The sequence below is a fragment of the Balaenoptera ricei genome, chromosome 1 (genome assembly GCF_028023285.1).
Source record: "Balaenoptera ricei isolate mBalRic1 chromosome 1, mBalRic1.hap2, whole genome shotgun sequence".
NCBI classification, from domain to species: Eukaryota; Metazoa; Chordata; class Mammalia; order Artiodactyla; family Balaenopteridae; genus Balaenoptera; species Balaenoptera ricei.
Genome location: NC_082639.1, coordinates 4,912,243 through 4,931,166, shown reverse-complemented (window position 1 = coordinate 4,931,166; position 18,924 = coordinate 4,912,243). Strand labels below are relative to the sequence as shown.

The 18,924-nt window shown below is 42.3% G+C and overlaps 1 protein-coding gene across 1 annotated transcript in view; it reads right to left on the bottom strand.

Moving 5' to 3' along the window:
• Positions 1-7,594: 7,594 nt before the first annotated feature.
• Positions 7,595-18,924, bottom strand: part of LOC132357330 (calmodulin-binding transcription activator 1-like) — a 91,704-nt gene continuing 80,374 nt past the window's right edge. Inside the window, exon 4 of the mRNA XM_059910743.1 lies at positions 7,595-7,859. Within this exon, the coding sequence (XP_059766726.1) occupies positions 7,851-7,859 (9 nt within the window). The 3' untranslated portion in view covers positions 7,595-7,850. The remainder of the gene's footprint in view (positions 7,860-18,924) is intronic.

Sequence of the window (18,924 nt, the reverse complement as noted above, 5' to 3'; positions counted from 1 at the left end):
ATCTGCTCCTGTCCACTGTGCTCACTCAATGCGACCATGGCGGCCTCCCTGCTTCTCTTTTGCTATTGCCAAGCCCACATCTACCCTGGGGCCTCTGCCTTTGCTGTTCTCTCTGCTTGGAATACTCTTAGCCCAGATATCTACATGCATCAATGTGTCACTTCCTTCAAATCACCTTAGGAGAGACACCTGCTCCAGCCATGCCAGCCAAAGCAGCGCGCGCGCGCACACCAACATCCAGGGACCCTCAAAACGGTTTACCTTGCTTCGTTGTTCTGCGTCACACTTACTGTCATATGATATTTCTTTATGATACTTATTTAGGTAGAAATAAACTGATCAGGCAGTTTTTTTAACAGGGAGACAAAATAGCATGGTGTTTAAGAGCATGAAACCTGGAGGCAGATTACCTGGGTTGGAATGCCAACAGCACCATGTACTAGCTGTGTGACACTGAGCGAGTTATTTTTACCTCTCTGTACCTCAGTTTCCTCCTCTGTGAAATGGAGACCATCACAGCGCCTACCTCCTCAGTGTTCTGAGCGCTGATGAGGTAATAAATGTAACTGGTACATGTAAATCACTCAGTTAGCGCTACTTGCTTTTTGTTTATTGTTTACTGACCCTTCCCAGAAAACAGGCTCTTTGTGAGAGAAATGGCCTTGTTTTGTTTACTGCTTTACTCCGGGCACCCAGGACAGTGCCTGGTACTAGGCATTCCGTAAATACTTACTGAACGAATGTATAAACCTTTGAATTTAAGTCCCTCTTGGAGAGGGCAGAACACTCCCCAACCCCAGCACCACACAGACACCAGGAAGGGCAAAGCTTTCTTCAAACCCACCGCGGAGAGAGAAATAAAAGCCCGACTATTACAGGTGGGTCTGCTGATGTTCCTCTCTGTGGAGAAACCTTGAAGTGAGCCATAACCGCCGTGCTCCGAGCAGCACCAGTGTCACTTCGTAAGGAGCCTCCTACAATCCCAAACTGTGCTGCAGCCTCAGAGGCCACGTGTTCAGGTCTCTAACCAGATTAGAGAATAAACAGACTCCACAGTCAGGTTCAAATTCCGCATGCAAAATGCCAACCCAGCAGCACAGTTCTGTACAGGCCTGACCAAATTTCCTGGATAAGCACAAAAGACTGCTTACTCAAAGTAGCTGACATTTAATTGACTTCTAAAAACAAAGAACATCTCGTCAAATAAAAGTCTTTCCCGAGCAAAAAGGTGGTAAAAACACTTCCATCCACCCGTCATACACACTCAGTCACTCACAACCATCACAGTACTATGGATTCGGCCACTCTCCTAAGAGGACTGAGTTTTGATTTATAAATGGTATTAACATGAGCTAAAGTACTTCCGAGTTCTACCATTCTGGGGACGAGTCTTTAATGTGAAGATACTGATACATGTCCTGGTGTCACACGGGCTCTTCTTCCAGTGAGAACCCCCTACTTCCTTTAAAAGAAACAGGAACGATAGGGTCACACACCATTAAGCAAAGCAGACAACCACCCTCCTGACCCTCTAAGATATTTCCCTGTGAAATAAGGAACATCTTCAGTATTGGTTCTACAAAGTGGGAAACAAATGAGTGAGATGTAGGTGGTAAAAACACACCTATATCCATTAGTAGAGAATTCAGGTGTATAAGTGCCTCCCTGCACTGAATGCCAGAAAACCATGTGCCTGGATAAGTAAAAGACTATGAGGAAGGGTAAGAAATTGGGGGTCAAGGAGGGGATGAACCCCAAGAGGTCAAAGTGAACTGCCTGCCCCTCTACCTGCACGGCTCTGGCCTCCTGCTGACAGGGATAGAGCAGAGCAAATGGCCAGGGTCACTGGGGGCAGGTTTTTTCCCAGAAATGATAAGACCTGAGATTTGTCTTTTCCTGGTATCCCAGTGATGGTTTCGTTTTTTCATTCTGCAGTTCGCTGGTCACTCGGGTCACCGTGACACAGCACAGAGGACACACATGAGGCAGGCAGCACCCATCCCATCTCAGTCCTGCACTGCTACACGGGGGCAGAACCTGAAACGTCAGGATGATAGCGCTCTAATTTAATACTGTATTTAGCTGATGATCCTAAATAACACTTTGTCAGCTTCTGTGATCTAGCACAAAACCACATGCCTTGTGATATACCAGCTGGGCTCTGGTAATGCCCTTGACTTGAGGCTTAAAAGCTTTGGCTGGGACATAACTTTGATGTATTGAATTTCCATTTCAAACTGCGATGATTATCCCCGGCTTTGGCATCGCACAGAGTGCTACCAAAATTAGATTATGGCTAGTTAATACGACTACCTCTCCCCTCTGGTCCACTTCTGGGAGCGCCGCTGCTACTCTCTGCTTTGCTTGTTTGCAAGATCAAAAAGCCATGGCTGTTTAGTTTACAGGATGCGGGGATAAGAACCATCTGCCTGGTCTGGTGTTTCTTTAATTAAAACTTTAATTACAGATATATCTCTGCACAGATACGTGCAGTCTATCAGCTCCTGTTCTTAATTACCTGTGCTAATGACAGCTGAAAGGAGAGTGAACGTTTGCTGGGTGTCTCCTACGTGCCAGCACTTGTGCCAGATGCCGTAAAACATGCCAGAGCAGGTAAGAGAAACCCAGTCAAATGGCCGCCAACAACTTGCCACCCTCCCTGCCAGTCCTCTTCCCATTGCTACGGAAGACAGAGAAATGTCCTTCGGGCTTCTCCCAGGGGAAAATGAGGGGCGGAGAGGGGTGAAATACTCCAAAGGATCAATAAGAAGAGAGAGGAGAACTCGACATCACAGGCTGACTAATATCCACGTTCTGTGCGGGCACATGTGTCTATCACACGGTATATTTCTGAACCCACCTAGAGACACGTGTGGAAAGTGGAAAGTCTGGTCTAAATCCTATGATTCGGAGGCATGTCACCTGGTGCCACGGTAACCAGGGCCACGGTTTCCCAGGGAGATAACACCCACAAATGAGAACAAACAGGAGATGCTTCCCGTTTGCTCCTGACTGTGCCATGATCCCGCCGCCGCCTTGGCCTTCAGTCACCCCCCTGCTGGCGAGGGCAGATTTTCACTGAAGAATGACAAAAAATATCTTTTCACCCTTGGACCATGTTTCTTGGTCTCCTACTGCCTCCAGAGGGGTTAAACGCCATCCGAACTGCCCCCCAAGGGGCCTGCTCAGCGCAGGGGCCCCTCCTACCCACCACCCTACCCACCAGGGCCGGGTATTTCTCCGTCATCTCCCGCGGCACACAGGTCACCGCGCATGGCCACAGGACATCCACACGCCCCGGCGCTGGCTCTGCTCCCCTCCCCGGGCAGCAAGTCTGGATTGGCTGAGGGCCTCCGGGAAGGGCTCACCCTCTCAGCAATGGTTCCTCGTCACCAAAATGGGGGGCCTGACCCTGACCTCAGAACTTAAGCAGCAAATACACTAAAAGCCGGATGCAAGTGCCTCTAGAAGGGTCAAGTCCATCATTGTCCAGCACTCTGTCCTAGTTAGTGATGGTGTTTCTCAAACTGTCATGCCAAATTATCTAAATTTTCAAGATAAAGCACCCAACTTAAGGTTGATGATCACAAACAAAATCTGACAACTTTCAGGGTGACTCAGGATAGCGCCTTCACCTCTGAAAGATCCCAGGACATACCGAGACGCGTCAACTGCTAGGAACACCCGCGATGTGCCCGGCCCCCTTGCAAGATTTCAAGTATTTACAGTCTGATGACAGATACACTCAGAAGCATCTGGCAGACGATGGAGAAAAAGAGAGACAGAGGAAAGATAAGAGAGGGAAGGGTTGGGGAGGAGAGGGAAGGAGGGTTGTAAAAAATAAATGCACGCAAGCGGGGCAGAGAAAAGAAAGTGAAAAGGCGAAAGAGAAAGGAGACAGCGCACTGCTTCATTTCGCCCCATGAGCGATCTCAAACCCGGTTTTTGTGATGGTCAGATGCCACTTCCAGAAGACTACATCCTAGCGAAAGGACAGCTGGGACTCTTCCCACAAAAAGGCTGCTGGTTGCTGGTGAGTGCACCACCAAACTGGCCCACAAAGGCCCACTGTAGCTTACAATGCAGCTAACTATAGAATTAACAGCATTGGCCCATGTTCTGGAAGCATGGGTCCACACATGCACAGATTAGTGACAGTTTTTTCTTACTTACAAGTAACATAAACATCCTGCATCTTTGTGCTGTTGATCAGTGGTTCTCTGCTAGAACAGGCAGCTCAGAGTCTGGGATGGGGCCAGTGCTCCACATTTTAAAGCTGTACAAGGGATGCTGGATGTGCAGCCAAGAGCAAGGAAGCCGCTGCTACGGAGCCCCTCAAGGCGCCACGCGAATGGCGGGGCCTTCCTGGTGATGCGGGTGGTGGGGTGCTGGAGGCCTCACTAAGTAAGTCTGGGGCACTGACGGCTGAGGGACACAAATGCATGCGGAGGAGGCCCCTGCAACCAAATGGCAGAATCTCTTGTCAGGGGTGCAGCCAGGTTTGCCGGCAAACACAAGGCAGCAGGTACCAGAAGGGCAGCACCTGGATTTAAGTCCCAGTTTTGCAATCTACTAGGGATGTGACCCTGCACGAGTTTATTTAACCTACCTGAGTGTCGGTGTTCTCAGGTGCAAAACAGGGTTAACAAACACCACCAACCTCATAGATAAATGTATATAATTATGTGGAAACACTTGGGAATATGTGACACACAGCAGTGACTTTCTTCCCCCTTATTCTACTGAGGATGAAGCAGTGAAGCCTCCTACAGCAAGGTAAAAATCTCTCAACACATAAATGCTTTCTGACTCCGTGAAAGCTCACTAGACAGCTGGCTGAAGCTGAGAGAATGAGTAAGTGCTGACTAAGTAAAGGATGGGGTCTCTCCCACGGGTCTTTCCTGTGTCTCCATAGCCAAAAATAGCTAAAACAAAAGAACCTATCTACAAAGGGCCAGTCAGCTCTTAATTATCTAAACTTTTCTTCCTAAAAGGTTAGGAGCCCAGATTTAACCTGCAGCACCTGAACTTGCATTGTTTTAGAGGTGCCTGATTCCCATAAACTACCCAGTGCCTCTGCCTGTAAGCATGCCTGGGCCTCCAAGACAATAGTAGAATACTAACAGGGACACTCTTTCAAGTTTAGTTTTCTGCAAGGTGTAGAAAATTCCATTTCATGAAATTCCATTTCATGGGAACTCCCAGGCCGCCTGGGTTTCTCCTGGCGCGCAGGATCGGGCCCGGATGCCACAGCCATGGCCACACTGCCTGCCGGCTGCTGCTCTAAGCACACACTTCACGTGCAGCAGCTCACCTAGGACTCTTCCTGACCCTCTGAGTAGGTACTGTTATTATCAACCCCCCTTTAAAGAGGAGGAAGCTGCAGCACAGAGGGGTAAGATAACTGTCTCGATCCGACCACCTGCAAAGGGCCGAGGCGGGATGCGACACGAGGCAGCCTGGCCCCAGCGCCCACGCTCCCGGCCGCTCCCCAGAGGATGCACTACAGCAGCCTCTCAGCACGAAGACTGCGGCTACTGAGAGCACGGCCCTCGCATGAGGTTTACTTTCAAAGGCACCTTTCTTCTGGGTTCCCAGGGTGTCCGTCACGCATTTTCATTTATCCTGCCAACAACCCTAAGAAGCAAGTAGGAGACATATAATATCTACGTTTCACACAGGATAAAACTGAAGTCGAATCAGTGAAATGTTCTACACACTCCTGTACGTTAAGTGGAACAACTGATTTCACTGTTTTCAAGCCTAACGTGGAAGTCTTTTGAAGTCTTGCTATCTGAGTTTCTGAGTTTTGTGTGTCGCTACCTCACAAGATACCCCTGGCACATCCAGAGACCCGGCTGGTCCAAAGCAGGTTTTCTGACTCTCAGCCTAGGGTTTTCTCACTGAATCATGCTCACAGAAACTACATCCATGTGGCTTACAACTCACTAGAATTCCTAAATACTAACCAAATAAACACTGCTCATTGAAAATAGGTAATGAATGTGTCCGTATACCAGCTCTCTTTGACGTAATTGCAAAATAAAATTATCACAATAAAAACATTTCTCTTGGGTGCCTATTAATGTCGCCTTAGCTCCTACTGGACTTATGAATAAAGTATTCGACTGTCTCTAGAGGACCTAGGAGCCTTCAGGGAGATGTCAAGAGGCCCTGATTCTGTCAACAGGGAGCTTGTGACTCTCATCAGCTAGCTCCCCCTCTGGGGTCGGGCACAGGTATAGGGCTGCTTAAGCAAGAGGAGTGGAGCAGACCGCCACTCACAGCCCCTTTCAGCCCTGTGACGCCTGTTCAATAAACTCCAAGCTACACATTATTCTTCTGGTGCTAGAAGGATACGGAATACATTCCTATGCAACTCTGAAAGCATTATCATAAAAAAAAAAGAAAATCACCTTAAAATGCAAGGTTAGATAAATAAATGCTCCTAACTTCTACAACATTCATTCCATGTGCTTTCTGGCTTTGTAATCATGGGATGTTTTACCTACTCATAGTTCTCAGCTCTGATATTTTGCAATTCTGTGAAAAGATACCCAACAGGCCAAAGGCAATTTCCCAGGTATGTAAGTATAACAGACAAAGACGAGCTAGTAGGCCTGAAGAAGTGTTCCTAAGAGTTCCAATCTCCAATGAGCAGCTCACTACAACTAATTTTAATTTGTGGTTCTAATGAATGACATAAACTTTTATAGGTATCAACAAAGCTCAGAGAGGACTTAAATCCATTTCAGTGCTCATTTAGCAGCTTCAGCTGTGTGCAATTAAAGCATCAGCATTAAATGTTGGAGAATAAAATAATGAGACACTTAAAAAATAATCTGTGCTTCAGCAGGCCATGCTAGGAGATTTCACATGATTTTTTTTTTTTTAAAGAACATTTCTAAGGAATATCTTGTCAGTTCCAAGAACTAACTCAAAGTTTCATTTTTTAGATTTGTTTTTTTGCTTTTGAATAAGAATTTTTTGAAAAGTGGAATACAATTAAAAATGCATTGTCTGAAAAACAGTCATGAAACAGCATATGGCATAAAGCAATCTGGTATATGGACCATCACAGCTGACTGACCAGGTTTCAGCAGAGACAAAAGGCCACTTTTGATCAGGTTAAAAATGTTGCTCGTTCTTAACTTATACCTCAAATAAAGAATAAAATACTGAAGGAGGGGGAAAGGTGAATTTTGGAAATAAGACAACTTTCTTATCTTCCAGCCCGTACATGGAATTAAAGGGCTAAACTTTTCCTCCCACCAACACTTGAAAATATAAAACGTAATGTGAGGTTGTACAATGTGGCAGCTGACACCAGTAAGTTCAAGTTGCCACTATTTCTGAAACATGAGTTAATCTGCAAAGGAAGGGGTGTGTGGTGATCGTGAGGGGGTGTGTGTGAGAAGGGGCAGGGCAGGGGCATGGAGGGGTGGGGCTCTGGGTGTCCACCGTGTATGCGAGTTATGCGTGAACACCAAGTTCATTTGGCTATTGCAAAACATGAATAGAAGAGGAAATATACTGCATGGGGAAATGCACTCATTAAACTTAAATTTTAAAAGGATGAAAACACAGATTACACTTTATTTTTAAAACTGAAATGAATTTTAATACAGAAAATGAAGACAGCATTTTGCAAATTTATCGCTCAAAAGGGTATCTCTATTTGAGGAAATCAGCGTGTTACACTTTGAGAGATGAAATGTTACAGCTTGTACACCAAAATCAAAAAATGAAATTAAATTAAAAAATGAAATGGTTACCAAGGTAATGCAGGTCAGGGGATCAAAGGTGAAGGGTCACACATTATTAAAAAGAAATCCAAAAGGACGGCTGCATCATGATCTCTGCAAAACAAAGGAGCTCCAGTAAGTAAAACTAATATCTCCGAGAATTTAAAATCAAGTTCTTGAAAAGAAGACTCCCCTGTAATTGAACACAGTCATTCCTGATTCCGTGTAGAGCCATTTTTATTTAGGTACAACACCAAATTTTAATTACCTTTTTGTAAAAATTTAACCATTCAATCATATTAAAACCCCAAATATCCCCCATTATAAGTGACTAAGAAGTGCTGACAATTCCACTGGATCCCAGACCCTGTTTTCTGGAAATGACAGTGTTTGTTAAGTTGCCAACATATCAGAAATCTAATTTGGTCACAGCGTGGTGAGTTTTTTTCCTCTCCTCAAGGAATGAGTTCCAAAATTGAGTTTTTGCAAATTTGTTTCATTTGAAGTAGCTGCATAAAATTTCCATTATTGGAACATTTAGTATAACAATGTTCTAGAAGACAGCAATAAAGTGATACATGATAAAATAAACTGTGTAACTATATCTATTAAGATCTGTTCTCACATTCAACTCTCACTGCGGGGGCGGGGGGGAGGGACACGACATTTTAACCAAAATAACTTGCTGTCTCCACTGGAATTACACAGAATTAATAGAAGCTTGACACCAGCAATATCTTAACAACAGAAAAAAAGTATATGACAATTTAGGCCTCAATTTCCTGTTATTATTTACTCATCTCCCTCATTAACAAACTAAAAAGGACATTAATAAACCTTAAAAGGACAGAAAGGGCTAAGGTTTTGTTTTGCATCATGTGGCCACCACGGATATCATGACAAACATACTTATTAACTTTGCGGCAATAGCAAGCATAACGATTAGGAGTTACAGTAAATAATTTCCATATTCCTTTCACTAGTAAATAAAATGACTACTATTAGTGATCTTTAGTCTTATCGCTAAAACTAAACTTGAGCAGGCTACACTTCCCTGATTTCAGGATCCAAATTCCTTACTTGTTGCTGGACAGGCAATAGAAACAATGCCTCTCCCTCTACGAGGGCACATGGGAGCATCACTAGCGAAAAAGGACTTGAAGTACCACTCCTTCTTCCAGTCTCCTAGTTTAGTTTCAATCTCACAATATCTAACGTTTGAGTTTACCTTGATAAAATCAAATTCCCAAAATACTTCCATATTAAAATATAGACAACTGCTCCAAAGGATTTTATTAAGAGGAACAGAATACTCTTACTGGTGGCTTAGAGCAATCAATAAATAAACTCTATAAAGATTTTGTTCCCCCGATTAGGTTTTGTTAAAAAATAACTTGCAGAGCTTCATGCACTAGACACAAGTGTGTTAGCGCCTCAAGGCCACATTTCTAAAAAACTACTTTTTTTTAAGTTCCAGAGCTACTGAAAAGTAAACCAGCATTTCATTTATCTGGGATGCTCATCTCATGTAAAGTCTGTCACATACGTATTTGTTGCTGGGAGGCATGCAAGCAATTTTGAACACTATAGAAGAAATCGATACCCCATCAAAACAAGGCATATGTTGTTTTAGTAGCACTGTTATTCAGACCACTTTAGCACGTTTGTAAGAAAAGGCAAGAAGCCAGCAAGTATACCATTAGCCAAGTTTTGTTTTATTAAAATATTTCCTATTAAAAATGAGAAAAAGTATATTCAGATCAAATATATGTACCCCTTCATTATCAAAACACATGTATTTATTTAAAAACTTCTTGACAACAAGAGGAGAATACTTATAGATGCTTCTCGAAATTCTAAATAATTTCTAAAATTCACCGACTCAGAAAAATGTGTTAGCCCAAATTTTCTACTAGCTTAAGCCCTGCCAAAAGTTGCACACACCAGCCTATGCCAACATGATGTGATCCCCAAGTATAAGGAACTGCTCTTTGAGGACTTGAAAGCATTACAACCAACCAAATTCCCACAAATAATTTCATGGAAATGAATATAATCTAAGTAATAAACACAAAACAAACAGAACACTCCCCACCTAGGCACTTAGAAGTTCCAACAAACAATCTGAATAAATTTGTGCCAGTAATGATAACATTTTAGGTGATTTTAGAAAATCTGTAATATGAAGGACTTCAGCTAATGTTTTCAAATGTGTTTGCTATTTGGAGTGGAAGAAGGGAAGGGCTACCAGGAAGGAGTTCACCACGTCCCTAATATTCAAGGATCCTAGAATATAATTTACTAAGTAATAAGAGGGCTAGAAACAGCCAGGGGCCAGCACAACTGGAGAGCATGGATGGATTCAGCCGCAACAACGAAGAGCTGAGGCCAGAGCCCCTTCGTGGAGGTAGGTATCTGGGACACACATCCTTCTTCCCACAGAAACAGTCTGACACCTGCCTACTTAACCGGAAGTCTGTTGAAGCAACAGTTCTGCTCCAAATTCTGGAGGCTATGGGACCTGAGGAGCTTTTTGTTTTTTCCCAAAGGATTGGCCCAAGCTGAAATTTAGGCAACAAAACATTCTACTAGCCCCATTCCTGGGCCCCAGACAGAGTGCCTCAAGGACTACAAATGAAATGGATTCATACATACCAATACATGAAAAGATTCAGGGTGTAGGCGGTGGGGGGGGGGGGGGGAGTGGTTTCTTTAACCCAAAACAAATCTTAAGTGGGAGAACTAGCACTTTTACATCAAGGGGTGGAGAAGGAGAGTCCTCTTCCAAATGATAAGCAGTAACTGAACTAAACAGGGAATGCTCAAAAATCCTACTAACTCCTAAAACCTTTGGAGCATAACTAGCATATACCCAATCCTCAACCTAAAACTGGAAAGAAAACTGTACTCCCGCACTGGTGAGTTATGTTACTGAAATAAGAAACACACCAAGTTTCACTTTCACAAGACCAACAAGTCACTGGAGTTCTAGCAAAGAAGACTGCCAGGGAAATTCTCACCCATATTAAGCTCTCACTTCCTGGACTTTTTGTAGGGATATGTTTTCCAACATGCTCAATTTGTACTCTAAGTTTTTGGGGGGTTGTTTTTTGCGGTTTTTGCTTTGGTTTGGTGTTTTTTGTTTGTTGTTGTTGGTTTTTTTTTTTTTTATTTTGGGCCAAGGACCAGCCAGCATTTATAAGCAAAAAGAATTGGTTCATTTCTCAACTAAACAGACATAGAACAAAGAATGTCATTTCTAATAAGGTTAAATCATGACAGAAATGCTGCCATTCTCACCTCAAGCATATTACTTTCAAAACACATAGAAGAACCAGAAAGAAATAAAAAAATAAAGCACCAAGAAAATTCAGAGAGTCAGAGAAGCTACAAGACAGTTGAAGAAACCCATTAAAATAGAGCCCTATATCTTTTACTAATTCTTTACAAAATGGCTATTAACTCAACAATATAATGCTCTCTGCAGCAGAAACTAATCTCGTCAAGTGTATTCAGAGAGTAAAAGGAGAAATGTCCAGCCAAAAGTTTATTATAGTGATGAGGCAGAAAAAAATTTTAATCTATAAACATAAATAAATAAATCACCAAAACGTCACTCAATAAAACAGGTAATTCACTAGAATAAAATGCACTTGAGCTAAGTATATCCTTCTGTTAAGTGGGGATTATATTTCTATTACCCTTTCATGTTAGAATTTGTTAGTTTTTTCAGCATATTAGAAATACTGCCTGGCTGAAAAACCAAGAAAATAAAAGCATTTGGTCTCCATGTTTGTGGCTCCTCCAAGTGGGGCCCAGGGCAGCACAGCCAGCAAGAGGTACCCCCTCCCTGACCCCCTTCCCACAACAGACACCATCTCTGCCATTTTTTTCAACCTTTCTGAAAATATATTTCCTCTGTCAAGCTTCTCAAAGATAGTCTGTTCTAAACTATGTGCCTGTTTCTCAAAACATTTTATAAATGATACAGCAACATACACCTGCAATCATCATATTATTTCTGCTACAATCCTCAAAAAGAAAACAAAAGCTAAAACTACAAGTTAAATACCTTTCTACCTAGGACTTTATCCTCAACAATATAATTTTTTCCCTAATAGCTTCAAAGATTTCACAAAAGGAGAAAGCAAGTGGGAGGAAGGGACTGCCATGAGCACAAGGGAACTCTTAAGAGTGATGGATACACTCATTCTGGTGGAATGGTGATGGCCATGGGGTGTGTGCATGTGCACACTTCTCAAAAGTATGTGCAATTTATTATATGCCAATTATACCTCAAAAAAGCTATTTAAGAATGGGGTCAGAGACTGAAAAACTCTAAATTCACCAAGCATTGGGCAGAGTACTCAAGCACTGTGTAGAAGGCCTCAGGAGTGGAGAAAAAATTAGCCTTAGACTGAGCACTACTGCAGACCCACTTAACAAAGCAAAACCCTAAAGGTTCAAACTGCTTAAAAGTAACTTAGTTGCATCCCAGAACAAAGTTCAAGAAGAATTAAAGGGTCCTGCTTTCTTAAATCTAGTCTGTCAATCTCCCACCTTCTAATCAGGATGTTTAGTCCATTTACAGTTAATATAATTATAGATATGGTTGGGTTTTAGTGAACCATCCTGTTGTTTTCTATTTATTTCCTGTGTTCTTTGTTCCTTTGCTCTTCCTTTCTGCCTTCTTTTGGATTAATCAAGTATTTTTAGTTTAAAAAAAAATTTTTTTTTAAAGAATGGGGGCGGTCAAAAGGCAGGGACTTTGCCCTCTCCCTGCACACTTTAAACCACACAGACATGCTGTAGCCACCATGCAGAAGAAGCCAAGAGTCACAGGGGAGACAGTGGGAGCCACCTTCCAAGCCACTGAACCAACCAATTCTGGAACCACCTGGTTCTGGTCTTCTTAGGTGAAATAATAATAGTAATCTCATTGTTTAAAATAAATGCATATAGCACAGGGAGATCAGCTCAGTGCTTTGTGATGACCTAGAGGGGTGGGAGGGAGGCTCAAGAGGGAGGGGATATGGGGATATATGTATGCATATAGCTGATTCACTTTGTTGTACAGCAGAAATTAACACAACATTGTAAAGCAATTATACTCCAATAAAGATGTATATAAATAAATAAATAAATAAATAAATAAATAAAAACTGGGCAAAGAAACTGGAAAAAAATTTTTAATAAAATAAATGCATAAATACATAAATATTATATATTTAAAACATTTGATACTGATTACTAGCTTTCATATTAGCCACAAACCTGAAATTACCATAGTTTCTAAATTGAAAATCAAGGCACAATATGACAGTTTCTCTAAGAGACTTGAAAAATCAGCTTTAGACATACTCCTAGCTTTGCAAATGATATGCAAATTCACCAAATATTCTTAAATTTCTTCCTCAGATTTAGCATTTATATTATGTCAACTCTATCACAACTGAGACCCATTCCTTTCAGGTACTATCCCCACTAGGGAAAAAGAATAATACAATATATGCCAAATTTCCCCAAACACAAATTTATAAGAAATAAAACAAAAGTGAAACAGACCCACCCAGTGTTGACTTTATTTCTATACAACCTGTTTTTAAGCTTACTAACCTACACGCAGTGCTTTCTTTAATTGCTCTACTGGCTTCCTACAATGACAGTCAGAACGATTAGACTCCAACATTTCCCACTTCTTCTAGTCATTGATTCTCAAGCTTCAGATGAATAAGAATCCCCTATTTAAACCAAGTCATTTGTAAAAATACTTCTCAAGTCCTTCCCCTAAGAGACTACAGTTTAGTACATCAAAAGAGGAGCTAAACAATCTGCATTAGTAAAACCCCAGGTGAGTCTGACTACAACAGTCCACAATCCTCACTTTAAGAAAAACTGCCCAGGACTTCCCTGGTGGCACAGTGGTTAAGAATCCGCCTGCCAACGCAGGGGACACGGGTTCAAGCCCTGGTCCAGGAAGATCCCACATGCCATGGAGCAACTAAGCCCATGCACCACAACTACTGAGCCTGCGCTCTAGAACCCACAAGCTACAACTACTGAGCCCGCATGCCTAGAGCCCGTGCTCCGCAACAAGAGAAGCCACCGCAATGAGAAGCCCGCACACCACAACAAAGAGTAGCCCCCCCTCGCCACAACTAGAGAAAGCCTGCGCGCAGCAATGAAGACCCAAAGCAGTCAAAAATAATTTTATTTATTTACAAAAATATTTAATGTTTTATTTGTTTATTTACTTCAAAGAAGAGAAAAGAAAAACTGCCCAGGTGGGTCCACCACATCCTCCAATCTCCACACACACCCGCCTCCTGCAGACACCCAGGCACAGATGTCAGAGCTGCCAAAGGGTAAAGAAACAAATTCCAGCTGCTATCAGCTTAAGGTGGCCCTTAAGTTTTTAAATGCCAATGGATGCCTAAAAAGTCTCTAAAACCCCAAAGAATAAAGCTATACTGAAAGATAGGGTAGCTATATAAGATACAGGGAGTTCTTTTCCAATTAGAATCAATTCTAGGTTCCAGTAATAGCTCTACCACTTACTACTTCTATGACCTTGGACAAATTATTTAGCTTTTTTAACTAAGCCACATTTTCTTCATTTATAACATGAAGATAACAACATCCCTACCTTATAGGGCTGCTATGAATATTAATGAAAATAAGTAATATAAACTGAGTAGCATGGTGCTTAGGACTTAAAAAGCAATAAACATAAAGAAGATGTGGCATATATATACAATGGAATATTACTCAGCCATAAAAAGGAACGAAACTGAGTTATCTGTAGTGAGGTGGATGGACCTAGAGTCTGTCATACAAAGTGAAGTAAGTCAGAAAGAGAAAAACAAATACCATATGCTAACACATATATATGGAATCTAAAAAAAAAAAAAAAAAGAAAAAATGGTTCTGATGAACCTAGGGGCAGGACAGGAATAAAGATGCAGACGTAAAGAATGGACTTGAGGACATGGGGAGGGGGAAGGGTAGCTGGGACGAAGTGAGAGAGTAGCACTGACATATATACACTACCAAATGTAAAACAGATAGCTAGTGGGAAGCAGCCGCATAGCACAGGGAGATCAGCTTGGTGCTTTGTGACCACCTAGAGGGGTGGGATAGGGAGGGTGGGAGGGAGACTGCAAGAGGGAGGGGATGTGGGGATATATGTATACGTATAGCTGATTCACTCTGTGATACAGCAGCAACTAACACAACAATGTAAAGCAATTATACTCCAATAAAGATGTTTTTTAAAAAAGAGCAATAAACACTGGCTCTGTGATTACTATGATTATGATGCTGATCATCTTCCATTCTTTTGCTTATCTGATTCTTTCCAAGGTATACAAGAGGGATACTGCTATCCCCATTTTTTCAGATGAGCAACAGTTAAGGTTCAAGATGTAAATCTTAAAAATGTCAGAGCTGGAATTGAAACTCCATCTGTCCAGGTCTGTCCTACTCCACGGCTCTGGCCCTGACAGGTATGGAAGGTGTTCCGCCGGCCCTGACAGCCTCCCATGTCCGTGCTCTGCACAGGGCTCTGCACACTGAGGTTCCCAATCATGTTTGGGGAATAAGGCAATGAATGAATAGTAAGGTCCTCAGGGGCAGCAGAGGGGAATGTACTCTTCTAGATCCACTACCGTACCTATCCCACCGCCCCTTACACAATGCATTTAGAAGGATACATGTGGGACTTCAATCAGGGGAACCACAGATATAAATTCAAGAACTTGCACACAAAAAAAGGAAGAGTAATGATTTTCCACTCTGCAGTTCTACTCACTAATTTAACTTAAAGACAAATTCATTCGTTCAACAAATGTATATTGAGCACCTAACCACGGGGCAGGCTCGGTTACTAGGTGCCCGGGATGTGTGGTGAAGAGCAGAGAAGAGGTCCCAGCTTTGTCTATCTTAGCCACTGAGGTGAGGATTCAGACACAGAACAAGTCATTTCAAGCACCATGAGCAGAGTGCAGGATGCTACGGAAATACACGGCAAGGGTACCTCATCGATTCTGCTAGGGGGCCAGGCAATTTTCCCTGGGGAAATAATATTTAGCTGAGATCTGGAAGATGATAAGGTGGAGAGGGACCATATTCTAAGAAGAAGAAAAAACGACACATAAAAGGCAACGTGGGAGGAAGAACATGAGTGTAGAAGGAACTCAGGGGGAGAACAGACAACAAGGGGAGAAAGGCCAGGCAGGACGCTGGAGGGGTGACAGACAAGATTACACAGGCCTTGAGGACCATGTTGAGAAGTTGGATGGTTTCTTAAGTATACGATGGAAAATTATTCAAAGGATTGAGAAATGGGGTACCATAATCCAACTGGCATTTTTAAAAAACCACTCTGGCATCTGGGCAGAGACTGGGTTGGGAGGGGGCAAGGGTGCAAGTAGGGACAGGGGCCAGGAGATCTCTAGAAGCCGTCTGGGCACAGGTAATTGTGGCCTGGACTGGAGAGGTGGCTGTAAAGAGTGATTTAGACTGAATGGAAATTTATTTGGAAATGGAACTAGTAGTCTTGGATTCAATACATAAAAGATGAAGGCGGTGTCAAAAATGACCTCTGAGAGGAAAAAACTAGTAACTCTAGATTGGAGAAACCTGACAAGCACTGCCTCAGCCAGGTGACGAAGGTTAAGAGCACCACACTGAGAAGTCCTGTTGACAGCAGGCACCCCTGATACGATGAAATGAGAAGGGCTCTGCACCTTCATGGTCTTCACTCCCAAAACCCATAATCCCAGCCTCATCACAAGCAAAGCAGCAGACAAACCCAAACTGAAGGACATCACACAAATACCTGATCTGTCAAGGTCACCAAAAACAAGGAAAGTCTGAGAAACTGTCACAGTCCAGAGGAGCCTGAGGAGACATGATGACTAAATGCCAGGTGGCCTCCTGGATGGGGTCCTGGAGCAGAAAAGGACATCAGGGGAAAACTAAGGAAATCTGAAGAATGTGTGGAGTTTAGCTTATAATCCTACATCAGTACTGGTTACTGGCTGGGATGAACGTACCACCCTAATGTTATTAGGGGAAACTGGGTGTGTGGTACACAGGAACTCTGTAATATTCTTGCAACTTTCCTGTAAATCTAAAACTACTCTAAATGTAAAAGTTTATCTTAAAACTGGCCCCTTGGTCTGACTTAAGCACCTGGGAGGTGCCCTTTATTGAGACAGGAGAGACAGACGGGAACACCACAAGCTCATTGCAGATACATGAAACAGGACAAGATCCTGCACTGGAGGAATCAGATATCAGGTGGGCAGCTCTGGTGGGGCCCTCGGCAGAGAGAGCTGAGCTCAAAACAAATATAGGAGCCCTCGGCAGGCTGAAGCTACGGGAGTGGGCAGGGTCACTGAGAGCAAAAGTGGATATCAGGAGGTGAAGGGCCTCGGTTGCTTCCTGAGAAATATCCACGTTTACCAGTCACACAAGAAGGTCTAGTCTCAAGCCCTGAGGAAATCCCACCTTAGATGCTGGGTAGAAGAGAGCAAGATGGACATCCAACACAGGGGAGAAAAACCCAGGGGTGCATGCCAACCCAGAGGCCAAGGGAAAAGGCATGGTCAACTTTTGTGAATATGTCTGAGAAATCAAATAAGCACTGGAAAATGCTCCTTATCTTTAACAATTCTGAGATCACTAGTGATCTATGAAAGAGCTTTCAGAGGAATAATGGGAATTAAATTCAGACTGGAATAGCTGAGTAAGAGGTGAAAAAATGAGGAAAAACTAACTCTTACAAGAAGTCTGGCTCTCAGATTTGCACATCCATGGTCACAGCAACATTACTCACAACACCTAAAGGTGGAGGCAACCTAGGCATCTATCGATGGATGAATGGATAAACAGTGTGGTATGTACATAATGAAATATTATTCAGCCTTTAAAAAGGAAGGAAATGACATGTGGATGAACCTTGAGGACATTATGCTAAGAGAAATAAGCCAGTCACAAAAAGTCAAATGCTGTACAATCCCACTTATATGAGGCACTTATAGAGTTATCAAATTCAGAGAGACAGGAAGTAGCAAGGTGTCTGCCAGGGCTGGAGGGAGAAGGGAACGGGGAGTTAGTTGCACAACAGTGTGAATTTATTTAATGCCAAGGAACTGTATACTTTAAAATGGTTAAGATGGTAAATTTTATGTTATGTATGTCTTAACACAATTAAAACTTTTTAAAAAGAAGTCTGAGTCTCAGAATGTTAAATTCATATCAAGCTATAATGATTTACAATGAAAAATATTTAAAGCTGGATACTTTAACCTAGATCAGCACTTTCCAAACACGTCCCTAATGATGTGTGACACAACACACACAAGTCACAGATGCTGATTCGCTCATGCTCTGCAAGGGGGCCTGGGCCACCCAGACCCCGGACCAGTGGTCTCTGATCTCAAGAGTACTCATCCATTAATCCCATATGCCTTATAAATACTTTTATTTTTGATGTGTTCTAAGATGTGAGAAAAGCCGAGAAACAATGGCTAAAGAAATGAAGATTAGAGATTATTTCAATTCTATTTTCAGTGGCAAGAAAAGTTGCTTTAAATTAGTTTTCTTCATCAACCCACAACTTCTGCTGCCAAAAGGAAAAAAAAAAAAAGAAAGAAAGATTGTCACCTCAACTTATAGAAACCGATAACAGATCATTTAGAGAAACAAATGAACCTCTACTACAAAGCCACACCTCACTTTTGCTAGATTTTTAAGAATACAATAGGAGCAACAATTTTCTCTTCACACCAATTCAGATCGACAAAAACTAAATCAATGTGTAAGGGACAAAAAAAGAAAAAAGAAAGAACAATGTGGCACTGATGCAGGCATAAGATAAGCAGATCAATGAACAGAGAGCATCCAGATACAAAACCGTGTATTTGTGAAAATTTAGCACAAGGTAAAGGCAACATTTCAAATCAGTAGGAAAGGATCAATGATTCAATAATAAACATCTATCTGGGGGGAAAAAAGAAATAAGAAGCTCTACCTCACTCTGCCCATATATACAAAATGTCTATGGGTATTAAACATCTAAGGATAAAAATTCAAAACAAAGAAGAAAATCCAGGGAGAATAATTAATAACTGGGGTAAGGAAGCCTTTCCTAGGTATGCTGTCAAGGCCAGAA